General features: G+C 39.6%; 1 protein-coding gene across 1 annotated transcript; it reads right to left on the bottom strand.

Annotated features, from left to right (window-relative positions):
* LOC109210094 (UV-stimulated scaffold protein A homolog) lies at positions 1,328-5,758 on the bottom strand. The gene is made up of 2 exons (XM_019373490.1): positions 5,323-5,758; positions 1,328-3,385 (listed from the first exon to the last, which is right to left on the bottom strand). The coding sequence occupies exons 1-2, from the start codon at positions 5,521-5,523 to the stop codon at positions 1,562-1,564; spliced, it is 2,025 nt and encodes a 674-aa protein (XP_019229035.1). The 5' UTR covers positions 5,524-5,758; the 3' UTR covers positions 1,328-1,561.

The following is a 22,047-nucleotide window of genomic DNA, read 5'->3' as shown; positions in this document are numbered from 1 at the left end:
TGTCTTGGGCAAAGAATTGAAACTATAGTCAAGCTTTTTTTCTAAAACGTTATTGTTTGAGTCAACTTACGCACACCTGAATTATTCTTTTAATTACATGTTATCTCTCATCATGAGACCTTTTCATCAAGATGAATTAACCTAGATATCCGTCCACCCAATGATTAAACTAAAAATAATCAAAGGATACATAATATATGTATAATTCTTATATAATATATATAGTCGTGTATAATTTATGTATAATCTGACCGGCTATTTGTGTAAAAATCGTTTTTATCAAGCATCTCATCACGAATGTCAGCTCTACTTTCTGATTCCGTAATCAGAACATAGGGGGAATAGATGAGATAAGCCATATTAATGGAAGGAGAATCTAGCTTTCTTAGCCTTTGGAGAAGAAGCAAAAAGACATAGTGACATACAATACAAGATAGGATAAGTACCAACTTTTCTGTATGTTTCCACTTGACAGCTTATTTTAGTTGTTAGTTGCCTCTGCATAGTTGCAATCTTATTTAATCATTGCACGTTGTTTCTCCACTTTTTCCTCCACCCTCCCCTCGTCTTGACTTTTCATTTGATGTTTATTTGACTTTCATACATCTATAGTTAAACTATTTGCCGGCGAATACGATATAATTTCATGAGTTTTATAAAATTACTTAAAGCTAAAAGTTGGTTTTGGAATTCTTATGTTGTCAACCTACAAAATATCTACTTTAGTTAAGTACCACAAGGATGGTGTCATGCGTCAGTAGATGTTTATTGCTCCAGTAAAGAAACGGGCTTCATTCTATGCCATTGATTTTTTAATTAACTGCTGAGTTTCACACTAACAACAGGCAGAGGCAAAACCAGGATTTGAAGCTTATGGGTTTAGGGTTTTAGTCCTTTTAAGTTACTGGGTTCTAAATTAATAATTTATACATATTCAATAGATTTTTTAAGACAAATACATAGATTGGACCAAAGTGACTGGATTCGACCGAACCATACTCGATGGGCTAGCTCCGCCCCTGACAATAGGAGTCATGTAATTGACATACTACAGGCTATAGAATAGAAGAACCAACAATCAATCTATCAAAAACTAATATGTTATGTCAAGGAAATTGTACGACATCACCAAACAAGCAATCACATAATCTAAATTCTAGTACTTGAAATCCTTCACTGCTTTGTACGCTGATTGGTGTGGATTTGACCGACTGTATATACAAGAAAATGGTGAGCTGAGAGTTCTCTCCTTCAGAAATACTGCAGATATTTCCTTTTGATATACGACAAGTACTAAGGCAAAGAAGAACAAAACATGCAATGCATATAAAATCATAGTGATTGTCAAAGTTTCTCCTCATTTACTGGGAAAAGAATGTTCCAATGTATAATGTAAAGATTTACAGTTTGGAAACCTAAATTCTATGCAGGAAGTGGGACAGAACAAGAAAAAGAAATGTTTTGAACCACGAGGAGCAACCTTAAGATCACAAGGAAAATACAACACCCAGAAACAATGTCAAGAACCTATGAGAAAAATAAATAGCATTGATTCATTATCCTACCATTGATTTGGAAAGGCTTCACGGTAATTAGCATCCTCAGCGACCGTTAACTGCCGTACTGTAGCATCCCTAGCACGGCCGTTAAGAAGCCTTTGACCCAATCTATCTTTGGCAGTTTTTTTCTTTTTTAACATAGATGCTAGAGTTTCTTTCTTACTCCTGGACGAAGATCTAGACGACAAAGCTCTATCCCGATCTTCTCCAGCATATAAGGATCTTGAGGTTGACGCCAGTGCAGCATCACGTAGAACTTCTTGATTATGTTCTCGAACTTTTGCAAGCTTCGCCCGCTTCAAAATCTGTTTGTCATGCTCTCTCTTCTTAGTGTCCTCTTTGTCTCTCTGTCGGACATTTTTCACAGCCTGCTTTGCTAATTTTTCCACAAGTTTATCATCTAAATCATGTATTTTCTCCCCAACTGAAGAGCATCTATTGATGGGCTCTTGTTGCTCCGACTCTGCAGCCTGATCTTCTGTTGATGGGCCTGTATCAATTGGGTTACCTTCATCATCTCGAGGAATAATAGGTCCATGAAATGGACAAATTTTCAAATCTCTCCTCTGACACAGTCCTCCATTTCTCAAAGGGACCCGACATGGTTGGATTTCAACCGGATCTTCCCTATAAACAGTTGCATGGACTTTCAACTCTGCAATTTTTTCAGCAGGAATAACAGCATCATGGTCCACCCTACCCCAATGGCCATCAAGATCCAATCCTCTTTGGTTCGCCAAAACATCCCTGCTTGATCCTGATCCCCAATCATCCAAGAAAGAACCCCAACTCATAACCGGAGCTTCAGCTAAAAGCTTACCTCTAGAGGTGTCTGTTTCACTGCCACCATTGGCCACCTGCTGCTTATCACTTCCTTTTACGTTAAAATTACTGCATTCAGGAGCTTCAACTCTCATTCCACTGAAATTCAGACCAAAGGAACAATTCCCACCTTGGTCAGGCACTTTATGTAATTTTCCATTTTCTGCTTCCACATTACCCTCTTCCCAAATGTCTTCTTCCTCGGCACTTCTAGTTTTAGGCAGAGTGCAACCAGATTCTTCACATTTTTTCTTCACTGATTTGAGATGATTATGAATATCAATAAGATCCTTTAATGCGGAGTCCCTAAACCTAGTGTCTGTTGTTTCCACTCTTATGAGAACAGAGATCCATTCTTGCACTGTGACCATATGTTTTGTCACTAGAATCTTGAATAGTTCCCTCAATGCATCAAACACAATTTTATTTTCACTGTCCTCTTTAATTTTTTCTCCTTCCTTCAAAGAATCAAGACGGATTTGACGGAGTTCAGAGTTGCGGAACTCCACAATTTCTTCATCATCTAAAGGAGGCAACAATATATCTTCTTCATCCTTTGTGCTTAAAATGTTCAAACACTCGCCAATTTCATCAACTGTTAACTGAATTTCATCCTTTATAGAAGCAAGATTTTCCTTCAAGGTTTCAAATTTCTTCAGCAGGATCTCCTTTGTCCTCATTTCTCTTTCCCTCCTTTCCTGCTGAAGCCTAGCTGCATTTGCTTGCAAGTTTGGAAATTGAAACCGGAGGGTATTCTTCAAATAGTCATACCCCAACCTGAGCTGCCTATAATGAATGCCAAATGAAGAATTCCACTTCTCTAAGAACTCAATTGCTTTGGTGCGTAACACAGAAGCAACAGAAGCAGGAGGTGGAAGTGGCAGAGTCCTTCTGAACCCAACACTTGAAGTGAGTAACTGATCCAAGTTCTCGACGACAATAGTTCTAAAAAGTTTTGAGCGCATAAAGAGTTCATCTATTATGAGAAGAGCGAGATATCGTACCTGTCAAGAGAAACCCATAAATCAAGTTACTATTAGGAGGCAATGCACAAATATGTCAAGTTGTTTCTAAACTCCACGGGATGAATGTAGCTTAGCACAAGTTTTAAATCCAATTAAAAGAAATAGTTTTTGAATCAGAAAAGTATCCCAGACCATATCTGGGGTTTCACATTTGAAAAGTCATAAGCACCTCGTTGAAAAAATTCATCGTTGTAAGTGCTCCTACTTAAGTTCTAGTAAAGTCTTCTTGACAAGAAGTCAAAAACGTTCTACGGCATTGTGAATCATAGTTCATCTTGGACTTTCGCTTGCTTCATAAGAGAAACCTTTACCTTGGATAACTAAGCGGCTAAATATTTAAACCGATAGTGTTACTTAAGACAAGTACAACAAGGAGTAAATATTACACTAGGAAAGTGGACATCATCCCGGCATATGCTCAATATAAAACCATAAAACCCAACTACCCAAGTACGCCGAGGAGACTATATCTTGAACCAGGCTTTATCTGAAATCTAAAAGTGAGTTTCCCCTTCCAAAAAGATGTACTAAACTAACTATTTTATCAATGACCAAAGTGATAAATCCACTGCATTTATGACGATATCCTCAATTGCTTCACAAAAATGTCACACAAACCCCCACAATAATTCTACATCTTATTTTAAATCCAATCTTCAATGCACTCACTTGCACATACAATTGGCATAGAAAATTTCAAAATATTGCGGTGACAAAAGTTGAAAGCATATTTGAAAGCCAATGCCTCCAATTGATAAGTTACAGATAACAATTGCCAATGATCATATGAATCCATGTCCAATGCCCTCAAAGATCAAAAGGGAGTCCAATTGCATTAGTGAAAACTCTCTTAGGCAGACTAAAGAAATGGATGAAGTTGTACTAACAAAACTTATGTTTACTGATTGCTATAATATTAAAGTGAATGAACATATTCAGCTTCTATTTCCAATACAATATCGTAGCGATGATAATAATCCTTCCCACAATTCTGTGAAGAAAGAGATCTGCTCAATGGATTCCTAATGTAAAGCTAACGAATAGAAGAAATTGCTCTTCCTCTGTCTCGGGAAAAAGGAATTGCAGAACGTTGATATCATTGAGAGAGCATGCGTAAAATAATGAACGTTAAACATCAGTTGGCATGAAATTCGAAATTCCTATGGACTTCAACTGAGAAGTCCTCCTCTATTGATTTACAGTGACGATGTCCTCTTTTTTTTTTTTTAACTGGCAACCAATAGAACTTGCAAAAACAAGAAGAAAAAATATTGAAACGGACAGGCAAAAACAAAATTTTAGCTGAATCACTAACTGACAACATTTGAATAGGCATTTTCTCTGATCAATCAACTAAACTTCAATGCCAAACTACGGGTCAGTTTTATAAATTCTATCTATCTAGTCGTCTCTATTCAGACTCATTGCTTTCAAAACTGGTAAATAATTTGTCAGTTAAAGCATATTAGAGTTTCTCTAAAACTAGACATTCTCTACATCCAACATTTATCGCTAACATACAAGTCTCTGACCAAACTAAAAACACTTCCCATGGCTCAAACATAGAAAAAGCTGCTAGCTTAATCACCGTGACGAGAAAAAAGACCAGTTTCTTAATTACTACAGCATTAAAGCACAAACCTTTGTAAAGCGCAAACTTAATAACCCACCAAAACACAACACCCTTTGAAGTTTTTTTTTTTTTTTTTTGAAAGAACACCAATCACCAATATCAATCAATTAACTATGTCTCAATTCGAACGTAGTTCGTGCAGGATATATCAGTCCTCAGTATTCATTCAAATTTCATTCCAATATTAAATAATTTGTCTAACGAACAAAATTAGGGGTTAACCAATAATAATTTATATTGACCAAAATTGTGCTGCGCAAATGCTATAAAGATTGGGGGAGACCTGAGAGTGGTCACGTTTCATGAGGGACATTAGGGTATGGGCGGCAAGTCGGAGCTCCGAATCAGAGGAACGGACCACCGATTTGATGGCTTTGAGAAGGCGGGGATCCACTTCCGGTCTAGTGGAGTTGGTGGCTTTGTCAATTAACCCTGCCACCACCATTTTCTCTTTTCCTTCCTCCATTGGGGTTCCCAATTTCATGGGTTATTCTCCTCTGAATCCACTTCTGTTTTCCACGGTATTTGGAGATGAAAAATTTCAGCCGCCTTCCTTAAAAGAGTTTGAAGTCAAAACGGGAAATTTTTCGAAGCTTCCGACGATGTATCCATGGACGACGAAGGACTTTGTTGTCGTGTACACTATCCCTAACCGACTTTAACCACCAAAGAGCTCAGTCAAACGGTGTCGTTCCTCAGTTATTTTGCAACGGGCTTTTTAACGTTTAGCCCACACCAGAAAGTATTTAAATTCAAAAAAACTTATAAAATTTATATAATTATTGTATATAACATACAAAATGTATATAATATACAAAAAATATGAAGTACATTTTTTCGAATATTATTTTGAGAGCGACTATACAGTGTTATTTTCCCATTTTGCGACGCGTATCATCCTTCTGTACTTATGTTAAACTAATAAATATGTGATTCATGTGATTGTTTTTAAATATAATTTTTGTCTTTTTATCATGATTAATACAAATAAATTATTTAAAGAAAAAGACATCAATTTTTTTTTTATAATTCTTGATGAAGGCAAAAAATTTAACAAATAAAATGTATCGCAAGCCATTTAACTATACCCAGACGTTCTTACAGTATTGGTCAAACTAATCCTTTCACAGTAAGAAATTATTAATGAGATAGGCATATTTGAATGAGAGGTAACAGTGCTAGTTTTTACCAAGTGCAAGGTATAATTTGCAGCCTTTGTATTCAAAGTTAACAACTTTTCAAAATTCGAATCATGGTCACTAATCTTGAAATTTCAAAATTCGAATCATGGTCACTGGTAAAACTTTTAATGCAATGTTATGGCTATTTGTGTAATCAGCCAAAAAAGGTAGTTTACACTCATCTGATTTACAGGACAAAATAGCACGGTATAGCCAGTTTTCGCATTGGTCAATAAAAAATAGCCAGCGTTTACCAAGTCAATGAAAAATAGCCACTATTTTGCTGCAACAGAGACCGGTCCCGCATAAAATACGGGAGTTCGGTGCATTTGTGTACGAACTCCAGCATATTATGCTGGACCGGTATACTTTGCTGACTCCTGTATAATATACGGGAGACTGGAGCACCGGTGCTCCAAACTCCAGTATATTATACTGGACATTTATACTTGCTGGAACTCCAGTATATTATGCGGGAGTTCCAGCATAATTATACTTGAACTCCCGCATATTATACGGGAGTTCCGGCATAGTTATACTGGAACTCCCGTATAATATGCGGGAGTTCAAGCATACTTATGCTGGAACTCCCGTATAATATGCGGGCGTATTTTTTGGATTTTGAACAGTGTTTTCGCTCAGATTTATCTTTACATGAAAAGTGGCTAAATTTCAATTACTTTTGAAACTGAGCTATTTTTGAATGACCAGTTGTAAATCTGGCTATTTTTAAATTTTTCCCGATTTACAGAGGTTTGCCAAGCTAGCCCAAAGCAGAAGTACAAGGCTTGACAGTTGACTCACGATACACCTAATTGTAAAGTATAAGGGCCATCACTGTGTTTTCGTCTCACAACCCAAAACAAAATGCAATGTGAAAGCCCCGATTCTGTCCCTAAAACAACAAAGCCCAAGAGTATAGATCCAAATCTTTAACCTTAGATTCAAGGGCAAAAAACATAAATGGGCAAGATTTAAGAAATTTTTTAAAAACTCTAGAAGCATTAGTTGATTTACAAACATGGCAGTTCACATATTACAATCATTAAAAAAAGAGAAATTTTCATAAAGCACTATCTTTTAATAGTAATTAACCATCTATAGATATCATTTGCTATATTACTGATTATAGATACCTTTTCGGTGGCTATAAGATGTATTTGATGTATTTAAGCTATCGTATTTATGAATACAGTAGCAAAAATAGGCGTGAATCAGGGAAGTCCAGCTAATCTGTTGTTGTATTCGAGTGTATTCGACTGTATTCATGGAGTGAAACATGGGATTACAGCTGGACAAATTATTGTATTCGACCGTATTCGACTGTATTCACGGCGTGAAATGGGGGATTACACTTTTTTAAAACAGAATTGAATCAATTAACATAATAGACTTCTAATATAACTCAACAAACTCAATTATAGCACACAAATTTTGTATTTTCAGTTATAAAAAAGATTCTCAACCGAAAGATACCCCAAAAAATATAGCAATCTTCAGAGAAATTATATAATACATCTGAATACATAAATTATATTAATAAAAAAAAACATATGAATACATTCATGCATATAGCGAGACAGTGAATACAATGAAATACATAGAATACAACGGGATACATTGAAATACAATGAAAAAAAGACAGTGGATACAATGAAATACGTGGAATACAACGAGATACATTGAAATACAATGAAAAAAAGACAGTGGATACAATGAAATACGTGGAATACAACGAGATACATTGAATTACAATGAAAAAAAGATAATGAATACAACGAAACACATGAAAATACAACGTGATACATTGAAATATATTAACAGAAAATTCAAGTTGCTCAGCTCAAACTCCGTCGTCTTTGTTCAAGAACAAACCCTAATTTCCGACGAATCCGCCGCCGTTCAAAAATAGAGATAATATTCTAAGATTCAGGTCCTTCTCTTTACTAGTATAAAGATAAAAGAAAGAAAAAGAGAAAGTAGCTAGGGGCCAACATAGATGGACAAAAGCTGGGAACGAAGGCAAATATTTCAGTTCAAAATGTTGATTTGACTTGCGTGATAATAAACAAATGCAAACTGGTATATGGAAGACAAACAATGCTTTCCGGCCCGATTCATGCGTCTCCGCCAGCGGGAGCTGTTGCGTCGCCTGCTGGAAGCACGGATTTTCCGTTTGGTTCCGAGAAGAAAAGAAAATAGTGTAGGTGAGAGGAATTTTGAGATTGAGCATCGTGTTTTCAGGGAATGGGGGAAGAGAATGTGATGTATCAAAGTAGAAAGAGAAAGAAAATAGTGTCACTGAATAGCGTATGGGATATATCAAAGCAGAAAGAGAAATAAAATAATGTAACTGAATAGCGTATTTAGTGGCTTAGGGCTAGGAGGTAACCAAAATTAAATATTTTACTATAAACCTTAAAAGGTATCTATAAAATATAATTTTTTTAAATGGTATTTATTTAAAATAAATAAGGTGTTAACCTTTGCTACAGGAGGTAAAAATTCCTAGAAATCTATAAATCTGGAATAAAATCACGTGAATAAAAATAAAAGTTCAGTCCGTGAGTTTCGAAATCCTACCTTGTCGACGAGTTTCGCAATCTGCGCCAACTATATCCTTAGAACCCATGAAAGCCGTAGGTCCCAAAGGAGTTACATTCCCACAAGGATTTCTTTCCTTTCACAAAGATATTAAAAGTTATATTGCTAATTTATGACTGTTTAATTATGAATTATACTAGGAATATGTATACGGGTAAAACCGAGCTCGATGCTCGACCGAGCTCTATGCCCGATCGAGCATCTGAAACGGTGATTGGATAGAATACGAAGTTACAGGTGAAACCAGGCTCGATATCGAAGTTCAGAGATCAATCTAATATCTAGCGTAGTCAGTATATGACAATATCGGGCTTGAACGCATCACCGAGATCATCAGACTTGCCCTCGTCTCTATCGAAGACATAACCGACCTCGTCCCCAATGACCTCGAAGAAAAACTTCGCCAACTCTTCAGACATGAGTCCATGATTCTCGCCACTAACCAATCATTATGGTGTGAATCACGAAATTAATCTACAAAGGAGCTAACGGTCTTCAAAATCAAGGACCTATGTTTATTATGAAATAATGTCTAAAAAGGTAGATCTCCCTCAATAAATAGTGGGGACACATTGATTCAAACGACACATTGTAACATATATCAAAAACAATATATTGTTATTCCTAGCTTTGTCATAACTCATATATGCTCTGTCTTTCACACTATTATTATTGGCTAAAGGGAAATCAATCTCGTACGGCTAAAGTTTGCTCAATTCGTGAAGGTTGTATCTATCTTTCTATTGTTCATTTCCACATTAATCTAATTTCTCGCTCTTGTATCAATTTATATCACGTATCTTTAGAACCGCATATAAATTCAATTGTTATCTGATTTTAAAGGTAAACAATTTGGCACCCACCGTGGGGCTAAGGATAATAGTGATTATTTGGTACAACCCTACATAACACACTGCTTTACACTTGCTCTTTGAAGTATCTTTGATTTCAGGCTAAAAATGGCAAACCCTCAATTAGCACCCCCACATATCGACAACGAATCCGGTCATCAAGATGAGAATAACAACATGGTGCCCGGTAACGTAGGTTCACATGCCGATGCCGTTGGAATTCAGGCCGCAGATCCGATTGATGTAAATTCACATGTGTCATCGACGCAACTTGCTTACCGACCTTGAAAACATCGTCCGTGGTGGTGCTCAATCGGTAGCTCGAAACACACACAACATTGAAGAAGACGGGATCAGCCTACGCATGATTTTCGAAATGTTGCAAGCTCAACAGGTGGCGATGCTCAGTTGCAGAGCCAGAGCCAGGCTTCGAGCAGGGTCGAACCCGATCCACCTCGAGAAGTCACCCACAGAACGGAACCGACCGTGGAAAGGTTGAGTGAACAAGAGTCGGGCACTAACCCCGAAATAATAAAGATGCTCGAGGAGCTGACAAGGCGGGTAGAATCAGGGGAAAATAAGATCGAAGCGAACGACAAGAAGGTCTAAACCTATAACTCCAGGGTAGATCAAATCCCGGGAGCACACCCGGTATTGAAGGGACTAGATGCCAAGAAGTTCGTGCAAAAAACTTTTCCTCCAAGTGCGGCCCCAAAACCAATCCCCAAGAAGTTTCGTATGCCCGAAATACCAAGTACAACGGAATGACTGATGCAAACGAACATGTAACCTCTTATACATGTGCCATCAAAGGGAACAACTTGGAAGACGACGAGATCGAGTCTGTTCTACTGAAAAAATTGGGGAGACACTGTCAAAGGGAGCCATGATATGGTATCACAACTTACCTCCTAATTCTATTGACTCATTTGCTATTCTTGCAGATTCTTTCGTAAAAGCACATGTAGGTGCCATCAAGGTCGAAACCAGGAGATCGGACCTTTTCAAAGCCAAACAAAAGGATAACGAGATGCTCAGGGAATTCGTGTACCGTTTTCAAATGGAACGAATGGATCTACCACCGGTCACTGATGATTGGGCTGTTCAGGCTTCAGCTCAGGGACTCAATATTCGAAGCTCGGTTACTTCACAACAATTAAAGCAAAATTTAATAGAATACCCTGCCATTACCTGGGCTGATGTACACAATCAGTATCAATCAAAAATCATAGTCAAAGATGGTCAACTCGGAGCCCCTTCGGAATATGTTTATCCCGCCAGGACCCTCAAAAGAATCAAGAGAGATACCAATCGCGTACCAGGAACAAACAGGGATCGATATCGGCCATATAATGGAGATCAGGGGAGCAGCAGTTCCGGTCGAAACCCTATAAGAAACGAAAGGAGAAATGATCAAGGTTGAAACAATCGGGGGCTCATGTCCAAAATGGCTTCGACGGGTCCATCGGTCCAAAAGAAGTCCCGAGGTTATCGGATTACAACTTTAGTATCGATGCAGCCGCCATCGTATCAGCTATTGGGCGAAACAAGGATACCAAACGTCCTCAACCTCTACAATCCGATCCAGCTCAAAGGGATCCCAACCAGGTGTGCAAATATCATGGAACTCACAGTCATAGAACGAAAGATTTTTGACAACTGAGAGAAGAAGTAGCCCGACTATTCAATAATGGGCATCTTCGAGAATTCTTGAGCGACCGAGCCAAGAATCATTTCAGAAATAGGGATTCTAACCGACATACGGAACAAGAAGATACCAAACCTTAACGCGTCATTAATATAATCGTTGGTGGAGTCAATATCCCACAGGAACCGATGCTGAAACGCACCAAACTTTCTAGCACTAGGGAGAAGCGAACTCGAGAGTAAAGACCGGAAGGAATCCTATCTTTCAGCAACGAGGATTCAAATGGAATCATACAACCTCACAACGATGCACTGATAATATCTGTACTAGTGAATAAAACTAGAATTAATCCTGTGTTAATTAATCCAGGTAGCTCGGCCAATATTATTCGATCATGGGTCGTACAACAGCTCAACCTACTAGACAAGATCGCGTAAGCAGTCCGAATCCTCAATGGGTTCAACATGGCATGTGAAACCACTAAGGGAGAGATCACGTTACCGGTCAATACTGCAAGAGTCATATGAGAGGCCATGTTTTACGTGATCGAAGGAGACATGAGGTACAACGCCCTTCTCGGAAGACCATGGATCCACCATATGAGAGCGATGCCCTCAACTCCTCACCAAGTGCTAAAATTCCCGGTCCCGGGAGGGATTAAGACAATCTATGGGGAACAACCGACATCTAATGAAATGTTTGTCGTCGAAGAGGCGATTCCAATATCAGCTCTCACGACATCGAGGGAACCAAGTTCCAGCTCAAAACCCGAGGCCAAATGGCAATCATTGATACCGGCCATGACCCGATCAGATAAGCAAAAGACTTACTAGGACAACGATTACGGGGTCCCCCCAATCTTTTATAACGCCCGATTACTCCGATACAACCAAATCAATGGTCGAAGAGCTGGAGCAGGTTATATTGATCGAACATCTGCCCAACCGAAAGGTATACCTGGGCACGAGGTTAACTCCCGAGCTCAGGAATTTTTTATTCAATTTCTCATAGTTAACATCGATTGTTTTGCTTGGTCCCATCTTTATATGACAGGGATACCACCGGAGATAACCACTCACAAGCTGAGCTTGGACCCTAAAATCAATCCGGTCAAACAGAAAGGAAACCCCAGTCCAAAGTAAAACATGCTTTCATGAAGGACGGGGTATCTAAACTCCTTAAAATAGGATCCATTCAGGAGGTTAAATACCCAGAATGGTTAGCAAACGTAGTGGTAGTCCCCAAAAAAGGGAACAAACTGAGAATGTGTGTAGATTATAAAGATTTAAATAAGGCATGCCCCAAAGACTCTTTCCCTTTGCCCAACATCGATCGCATGATCGATACTACGACCGGCCACGAGATCCTCGATTTTCTCGACGCCTATTCCGGGTATAACCAAATATGGATGAACCCGGATGACCAGGAAAAAACTTTCTTCATTACTAAATACGCCAGATAGTGCTATAATGTAATGCCACTCGGATTGAAAAATGCCGATTCCAGTTATCAACATCTAGTAAATTGGATGTTTGAGGAAAAAATAGGAAAAACTATGGAAGTTTACATTGATGACATGTTAGTAAAGTCCCTGCGAGCAGAGGACCGTTTAAAGAATTTGCAGGAAACCTTTAGTATATTGAAGAAGTACAACCTGAAGCTGAACCCGAAAAAATATGCCTTCGGGGTCGGGTCAGGTAAATTCCTCGAGTTCATGGTATCAAACCGAGGAATTGAGATTAAGCCCGATAAGATCAAAGCTATCGAGGACATCACTATAGTCGATAATGTGAAGGCTGTACAAAGACTAACCGGGTGCATTACCGTCCTGAGGCGATTCATCTCGAGGTCCTCCGATAGGAGCCACCAATTTTTCTCGTTGCTAAAGAAGAAAAACAACTTCACATGGACCCCGGAATGACAACAGACCTTGGAAGGACTTAAGCATTTTCAATCGAGCCCGCCACTGCTTCACACTCCGAGGGCGGATGAACAACTATACTTATATTTGGCAGTATCAGAGATAGTGGTAAGCAGAGTCCTAGTTCGGGAAGAACGAGGTACGTAATTTCCAATCTATTATGCTAGCAGGACCTTAGGTGAGGCTGAAACTAGATATCCTCACCTAGAAAAATTGGATCTCGCTTTGCTAAGTGCCTCTAGGAAACTGAAACTATATTTTCAGTGCCATCTTATATGCGTTGTGAAAACTTACCCGTTACGAAATATAATGCGTTAACTCGAGGACGTCCTCGGGAATTGGACCTTGTTTACAGACGACGCCTTAAACGTAACGGGGTCCAGACTTGGCATCGTGTTAAAGCCACCCTCGGGCAGCGTAAATAGACAATCTGTTGGGAATGTGAAATTGACTAACAACGAGGCCGGGCATGAGGTCATGATTGGAGGTCTCGAATGTGCCAAAAGCTTGGGGGCAGAGGCGATCGAGGCTAAGTCTGACTCCCTCCTTGTGGTGAACCAAGTTAACAGAACGTTCGAAGTTAGAGAAGAACGAATGCAAAGATATCTAGAAAAATTGCAGGTAACACTACACCGGTTCAAAGAATGGACTTCACAGCACGTGCCTCGAGATCAAAATAGCGAAGTCGATACCCTTAAAAAATTAGGATCGTCGGTCGAAGATGACGAGCTCAACTCAGAGGCAGTTGTACAACTCAGGAGATTGGTAGTAGAGGGAGGACACGTCGAAATATACTCTACAAGCCTAACTTGGGATTGGAGAAACAAATACATAGAATACTTGAAGACCGGGAAACTACCCACAGATCCAAAAGAATCGAGGGCCTTGTGCACAAAAGAAGCCCAATTCAGCTTGTCCGAGGAGGGAATCTTGTTTAGGAGAATGTTCGATGGCCCGCTAGCAATATGTCTAGGACCAGGAGACACCGACTATGTTCTTAGAGAAGTCCACAAGGGCAACTGCAGAAATCATTCAGGTGTCGAATTATTGGTTCGAACTTAGAGCCGGTTATTATTGGATTGATATGGAAAAAGATGCGAAGGAGTTTGTACGAAAATGTGGCGGATGCCAAAGACATGCTCCGATGATTCACCAGCCCGGGGAACCGCTGCATTCGATCTTGTAACCATGGCCATTCATGAAGTGGGGAATGGACATCGTTGGCCCTCTTCCATGAACACCGGGTAAGGCTCGATTTATCTTATTTATGACTGACTATGTTTCTAAGTGGGTTGAAGCACAAGCGTACGAGAAGGTCAGGGAAAAGGAAGTCATCGACTTCATTTGGGACCACATCATATGTCAGTTTGGGATGCTATTTAAAATCGTATGTTACACCGGGAAACAATTTATCGGCAGCAAAGTCACCAAGTTTCTCGAAGACCATAAGATCAAAAGAATCTTATCGACACCTTATCACCCCAGTGGGAATGGAAAAGCCGAGTCGACTGATAATAGGTGAATTTGACTATAATCACACCTTAAATAATCACCTTCTTGTGTAGTTTTAATGCTAAAAGTGATAACAAATGCTCTTATTAGTGCTTTTCATGATTTGCAGGTATATATGTATAAGGAAGGCTAAGGAGCAGTTTTGGAGTTAAAATTGATGAAAAAGAGGCCAACTGTGAAATTTCCCAAGTGAACCATGCAAAACAGGCCGAAGATTCAGAGCACTGGGTCCACCGCGGTTCTACCGCGACCGCGGCAGAACCGCGGTGGAAAGCAGCTGCAGAACTTCAGTGATTCCGCGAGGGTGTTTCGCCGCGGTTCTACCGCGACCGCGGCAGAACCGCGGCAGGCGTAGAAACTTCAGGGACCAAAGTGTCAATTACGGGATTTTTAGACCTAAACCCTGTTTAAAACATTAGACTTCGCCCAAGAGAGGCATGTATTGATTTTTAAGGTTTCTTAGCAAGGAAAACCATTGTGAGAGAATACTCCAACAATCTTTCTTCTTTTCTTTTGATTTTTATGATGAATTCAATCTTAGTTTATTTTCCCATAGCCATGAGTAGCTAAATTCCTTGTCTAAGGTTTTGATGGAACCTATTGGGTGATGAACTTCTTGTTTATGTGAATACAAATTGCTAGTTTGATCTCTATTTGTTCAACTTCGTGTTTGTTGTAGTTAATTGACATGATCCTCAATTAGCTGTGCCTATTTAGTGTGCATAACTTGGAAAAGAGTGCATATTTAGGGTATTGTTGAACAACACCACTCCTAGATTATTAGAGGAATCTATAATTGTGAGTTTATAGGTGGGATTAGGGATAACGAAGCCTTGGGTGTAATCTAAAGTGAATCATGCTAAATAAAGTAAGCTAGTGTATCTCGGGAGAGTGCAATAGTAAATTACTGTGATTACTCGGGAGAGATTTGCGATAGGATTAGCGTTCATGATTGATAGAGAGGTGTTGGTAAATTTGTATGAGCATAAACAGAAGGGATTCCATCAATAGGGGAAATCATTGCCTTAGCTTTTCCTCATAATTGTTTACAACCTCATTAGTTTAGTTTACAACTATTTAGTTACTTGCAAGCTAGTCGTTAAAGAACACTCAACTGAGATTTGAATATTTGAGAAGCTGGTTCTGAAGAATTAGTGGGTCTGAAGATAGTGGTTGATAGGTTAACTCTCTGTGGATTCGACCCTGGGCGTAATACTCGGGTTATATTTGCAACGTCCGCAGAGTCCTTTTTCTAAGGCATAGTTGGGCGTGATCATCGACCAACAAAACCATAATCCAAAACCTTAAGAATAGGTTGACCAACGCCAAAGGAAGATGGAAAGAGATCCTGCTTGAAAACCTTTGGGCATATTGCACGACCTCGAAATCCAGTACCGGGGCTACCCCGTTCTCATTGGTTTATGGTGCCAAAGCTCTTATACCGATCGAAGTCGGAGAGCCAAGCATCAGATTTTGATACACAATGAAGGAATCCAATAACGAGGCCATAAATATGAGCCTATAACTATTGGACGGGAGGCGTGAAACCGCCCTTGTTCGATTGGCCACCCAAAAACAGCGGATCGAGAGGTATCATAATCGAAGGACCAACCTTCAATATTTTAACATCAGGGACTTAGTACTGATAAAGGTCACATTTAACACCCGGAACCCGAACGAAGGGAAGTTGGGCCCAAACTGGGAAGGTCTATACCAAATTCTCGTGGTTACCGGGAAAGGATCTTACAAACTCGAAACAATGAACGGTGAAGAACTACCTAGCAATTGGAATATAACTCACCTAAAATGATACTACTGCTAAGGTACGACCCCCATTCGTTCTCTTTTGTTGATATTTCAAACAAACAATTGTAGGTAACCGACAAAGAACTATACGGAGCTTAAGGTCTGAAAGCACGCGTTGCACTCTTTTCCCCTTGAACCAGTTTTTTCCCAAATTGTTTTTTCAGCAAGGTTTTTAATGAGGCAACAGTGGATCGTGCTAACTTAGAATTGTAGATTGGTATTAAATGTTGCATCGATAGTATCCGAGGCTTCTCTCTATAATCAACCTCGAATACTAGGGGGGCATCACCCTCGGATATCGTCTTCAGCAAAGAAAGTACTTCATAATGGAAGGTCCTCGATTAGAGGAATTTATTGTAAGGGCCAAACGGTCAAACAAACATTTATTGTAAGGGCCAAATGGTAAAACGAACCGTGCCCACATAAATTGCTCAAGCCTTAGCCTAAAACATATACGCATGTAAAACTGTTTTATACAAGAATAAAAAGAATTCCATCAAGGAATTTATTGCATCTGATTTCTATGATTATATCGAGCCCAAGAGCCACCTTATTTCGAGTTCGAGCAAATCATTCTCACTCGACTAAAACCCTAAGGTCTACCTTAATTCGAGTTCGAGAAAATCATTCTCACTCGACTAGAAGCCTAAGGGCTACCTTAATTCGAGTTCGAGCAAATCATTCCCACTCGAAGACTATGAATCAAGCCCAAGAGCTACCTTAGTTCGAGTTTGAACTATTACCCTCACTCGGGGACTATGTATTAAGCCTAAGGGCTACCTTAATTCAAGTTCAAGTAAATCATTCTCACTCGACTACAAGCCTAAGGGCTACCTTAATCCAAGTTCGAGCAAATCATTCTCACTCGATTACACGCCTAAGGGCTACCTTTGTCCATGTTTGAGAAATCATTCTCACTCAGGGAATTACACATCAAGCCTAAGGGCTACCTTAATTCAAGTTCGTGTAAATCATTCTCACTCGACAATTATATATCAAGCCTAAGGGCCACCTCAGTCCGAGTTCGAGTAAAACACTCTGATAAGTTATATGTGTATCCTTGTTATGTTTTGATGATCTAACAAACTTACTGATAAGAACCAGATAAGGAACCCGATACATAACCTCAAGAACTTAAAGATCACCAAGTCTCCAGTTGGAGAGACAGTCAACTCTTCAGGGTCAACGGAATAGCAGAGGGAACAGATAGCTACCATTTCCCGAGGAGACTGTACAAGTCAACTGCCCCGGCTATAAAGTTGCTGCCTACACATGCTACAGTGCAGAAATAGTGCAGTAGTCAACTTTATGGGGAATGCCCTTTACCTAACTTGCTTACATCATTCAAGTGATGTCACAAATGAGATATTAATATCAAGCAACGGTAAAACAAATCAATTGCACATTTAAGAACCCATCAAGCTTTCTCTCAAGTTGGTGTCAATCTTGCAAGTGATTCTCAAGGGCATCAAGAACGAAGAACAACATAACCAAGGACCAGCTCCATGTATTGAAGTTATTACATGTCCTTAGTTTTGTTGTACCTTTGTTAAAGCACTCTACTGTAATTCCTACTTAGCTTAGTTATAAGAATTGTACAGGAAATCTTTGTAAATCTTAAACTCTTATGTTTGAGTCTTGGCTAGAGTTAGTCGAGTTGTAAAGTGTTTGTAATAGAGTTATTACAAAGTGGCTTGTAATAGAGTGTTACAAGTTAGTGAAGGATTAAGAGGTTAACTCCTAGGTTTAAAGTCTTTGTAATAGGGTTATTACAAAGTGGCTTGTAATAGAGTGTTACAAGTTAGTGAGGGATTAAGAGGTTAATTCCTAGGCTACAATAGGTTGTAATCTAAAGTTGCTCAGTAATGAAGTTGAAATCCTACAAGGGTAGGTCATGATTTTGTATCCCGTGATCTGGGAGTTCTCCATGTAAAACTTCATTGTGCCATTTACATACTGCAGTGTGCATGTGTTCTGTGGGAACTGATAGAGAACATGGTTCTCTATTTAGTTTGGTTGACCCTTAGTTTTTATCAATTGGTATCATAGAAGGTTCTTTCTATCATGTTCACACCTAGAAAGGATCCTCATGGCTGCTCCGCCAAACTTCGAAGAAGGCCAGTCTACGTACAGACCACCAAGGTTCAATGACCAATATTATGGATGGTAGAAGACTAGGATGCATGACTTCATCATGGCTGAAAATTCAGAGCTATGTGATGTTATCTGTGATGGACCCTTTGTTCCTACCAAGAATCTTGGCGACCCAGCTGTAGCCATTCCCAAGACGAGGAAGGAATTCAATGACGCTGATCGAAAAGCCATAGAAAAGAATTTTTGTGCAAAGAAAATTCTCATCTGTGGGATTGAACCAGATGAGTACAACAGGATTTTAGCCTGCCAATCAGCTAAGGAGATCTGGGAAGCTCTTCAAACAGCTCATGAAGGGACAACACAGGTAAAGCAGTCCAATACTGACATGCTGACCACATAGTATGAGCTTTTCAGAATGAAGGACGACGAATCCATTTAAGATATGCACACTCGCTTCACATCTATCATCAATGAGCTTCACTCACTGGGAGAGATCATCCCTAGGAACAAACTCGTCAGGAAGATACTTAGTGTATTACCTGGTCCCTGGGAAAGCAAGGTAAATGCTATCAAAGAAGCAAAAGATCTGCAGAAGCTGACCATGGACGAACTTGTTGGCAATCTGAAGGCTTATGAAATGAAGAAGAAGAAGAAGAAGAAGAAGTACAATGAGAGAAGAGAGCCGAAAAGGGAGAAGAACCTGGTCCCCAAGACGGACAGCAATGCTCAGGTGGTGAGGATGCTGATATGGCCTACCTGACAAGAAGGTTTCAGAAAATGGTTTGCAGAATTGGAGCCATTCTAAAAAAGGGCAGCTCCAACAAGCCAAAAGGTTATGACCTATGCCATAAGTGCGACAAACCAGGACACTTCTTCAAGGATTTCCCTCTTCTCCAGCAAGATCAATACAAACACAACACTGAAAAAACAGCAAAGAGGAACTAGGTTCCTGACAAAAGATTCAAAAGAAAAGACGCCGCTGACAGCGTTGTGAAACAAGCTCTTCCTGCATGGGGAGACTCTTCCAGCGAATCCGGAAAAGATGACGGGCAAGGTGATAGATCCACGATGGCAGTAGAAAGTGAAACAGCTGATTATGATTCCATCTTTGCTCTAATGGCTAAATAAGATGAGGATGAGGAAGATGGCAATGAAGATAGGGTAATCCTTCTAGACGTTCAAGGAAATTTGAAATCCTATTCTCAAAAGAAGCTTATCCTTGGCTAATATTTTAATTGATGCATATCACAGTCTCATCAATGATAAAAATACGCTAACTACAGAACTAGGAGAAATAGAACACGAGATAGATAATCTAGTGGTGGTTATGGATGAGACCATTGAGAGTTTAAAAAGGAAAAATGATATCTTGACTGAGAGAACTGCAAATATAGAGCATGAGAGAGATGACCTATTGGTAGTAGTTGTAGACCTAAAGGAAACAATTGAGGAACTAAGAAGGGAAAATAGGCATGTGAACACTCAAAAGAAAAATGAAGGTGCAAGTGAAGCACACCTTAGGCTTGAAAATAAGCTAAAATCAGTAAAATCTAGTATGTGTGCTGAGCTTGAGAAAAACAGACAACTTCAGGTAGATCTGGGCAGAGTGAAGAGTGACTTCGAAAAATCTCTTAAGTGGACCTGGTCCTCTAATGCAATCACTGATATGTATACGAACAATGGGGGAAACAGGCAGGGAATTGGGTTCCAAAGGGAAAAGACTCCCTACAACCCTCATAGCAAGTACGTTACTGTATCTGATAACTAGCTTTGCACTCACTGTGGTAACACTGGGCACTTTAAGGAAACCTGTTAGGCCAAATTTCAATCTCAACAGAAAAATAAAGTTTTTTGCTGAAAAAGTAACTACTGCTAGGGAACCTGGCCCCTCACATAAAAAATGTTTAATGCCTGCTTGGACCACAAGAGCCCTCATTCACCCCTTTCCTCATTACAAGGAAACAGTGAAAGGGAGCAGTCAACAATGGTACATGGATAACGGTTGCTCGAAGCACATGACTAGAAGTATAAATGAGTTCCTTTCACTGAAGGCCTTGAAGGGAGGGAGTGTATCCTTTAGAAATGGCAAGAAGGGATACATTCTGGGAGTTGGAAGGATCGGGAAGTCTCTTTCCACTCCATTGAAAATACGTACTACGTGAAGGGGTTGAAGTATAGCTTGCTGAGTATTTCCCAAATCTATGACAAGGGTAACAAAGTGGAATTTGTATCTAAAGTATGCACAGTCACAAATCTTGTGATTGGTGAAGTGATGTTAGTGGCCAAAAGATACAAAAACATCTATGTTGCTAACTTTGAGTCCTTGCAAAATGGGGATCTTAGTTGTCTGAGTGATGTTGATGATAATGTTGAGCTATGGCCTAGAAGGCTGGGTCATGCAAGTTTCACACTGCTGAACAAATTGGTCAAGAAGGACCTGGTTGGTGGTCTGCCCAAGTCAAAATTCAAGGATCACATGGTGTGTAATGCATGTGTAAAAGGAAAGCAAATCAGATCCTCTTTCAAGCCCAAAAAGAAAGATAGCATCTCAAGGCCACTTGATCTCCTCCATATAGATCTATGTGGACCTATGAGGGTGCCAAGTAGAGGAGAAAAGAGGTACATATTTTCGTCATTGTGGATGACTACTCCAGATTTACATGGACCTTGTTCCTCAGAACTAAAGATGAGACTCCAGCCAACATAAAGGAACGTGGTCCCTCAATCACAATATCTGAAGCAGAAAACAGAGTTGTGGATGCTGTACATGGAACTCCAGCTGCTGAGGTGAGGAACAAGACACATAGATCAAATCCAAAAGAACCTGGATCCTCTCTTAATAAGATTCAGGCGTCCAACGGGAAGCACAAGAGCTCACACCCTATTCAAAACATAATCACTCCTCTTGATTCAGGAATTCAAACCAGATCAAAGACAAGAAACTCACTTGCCTTCTCAGCCTTTCTCTCTTAAATAGAGCCCAAAAATATCAAGGAAGCATTGAAAGATGCAGACTCAATTACAGCTATGCAAGAAGAGCTCCATCAATTTGAGAGGAATAGTGTGTGGAACCTGGTTCCATGACCTGCTAACAAGACTGTTATAGGAACCAAGTGGGTATTCAGAAACAAACTTGATGAGTTTGGAAGCACGTTTTTAAACTCGACAAGGCTTTGTATGGGTTAAAGCAGGCTCCCTGTGCTTGGTATGAAAGGTTGTCAAAATTCATTCTAGAAAATGGCTTTACAAGAGGGAAAATCGACAACACTCTTTTTCTGAAGAAACAAGGAAGGAAACTGCTCATTGTGCAGATCTATATTGATGACATCATCTTTAGAGCAATAGTTGACTCTCTATGTGAAGAATTTGCAAAACTCATGGGAAGTGAGTT

This window comes from Nicotiana attenuata, chromosome 1 (assembly GCF_001879085.1).
Source record: "Nicotiana attenuata strain UT chromosome 1, NIATTr2, whole genome shotgun sequence".
Taxonomy (NCBI): domain Eukaryota; kingdom Viridiplantae; phylum Streptophyta; class Magnoliopsida; order Solanales; family Solanaceae; genus Nicotiana; species Nicotiana attenuata.
The sequence above is the reverse complement of the archived record's forward strand: the minus strand, read 5'-3'. Positions and strand labels throughout refer to the sequence as shown.

Excerpts from the sequence above, each read along its gene's own strand:
- LOC109210094 (XM_019373490.1), bottom strand. The coding sequence starts at position 5,523 with ATGAAATTGGGAACCCCAATGGAGGAAGGAAAAGAGAAAATGGTGGTG. Across the intron at positions 3,386-5,322 it reads TGAAACGTGACCACTCTCAG|GTACGATATCTCGCTCTTCT; the intron begins GTCTCCCCCAAT and ends TTCTCTTGACAG.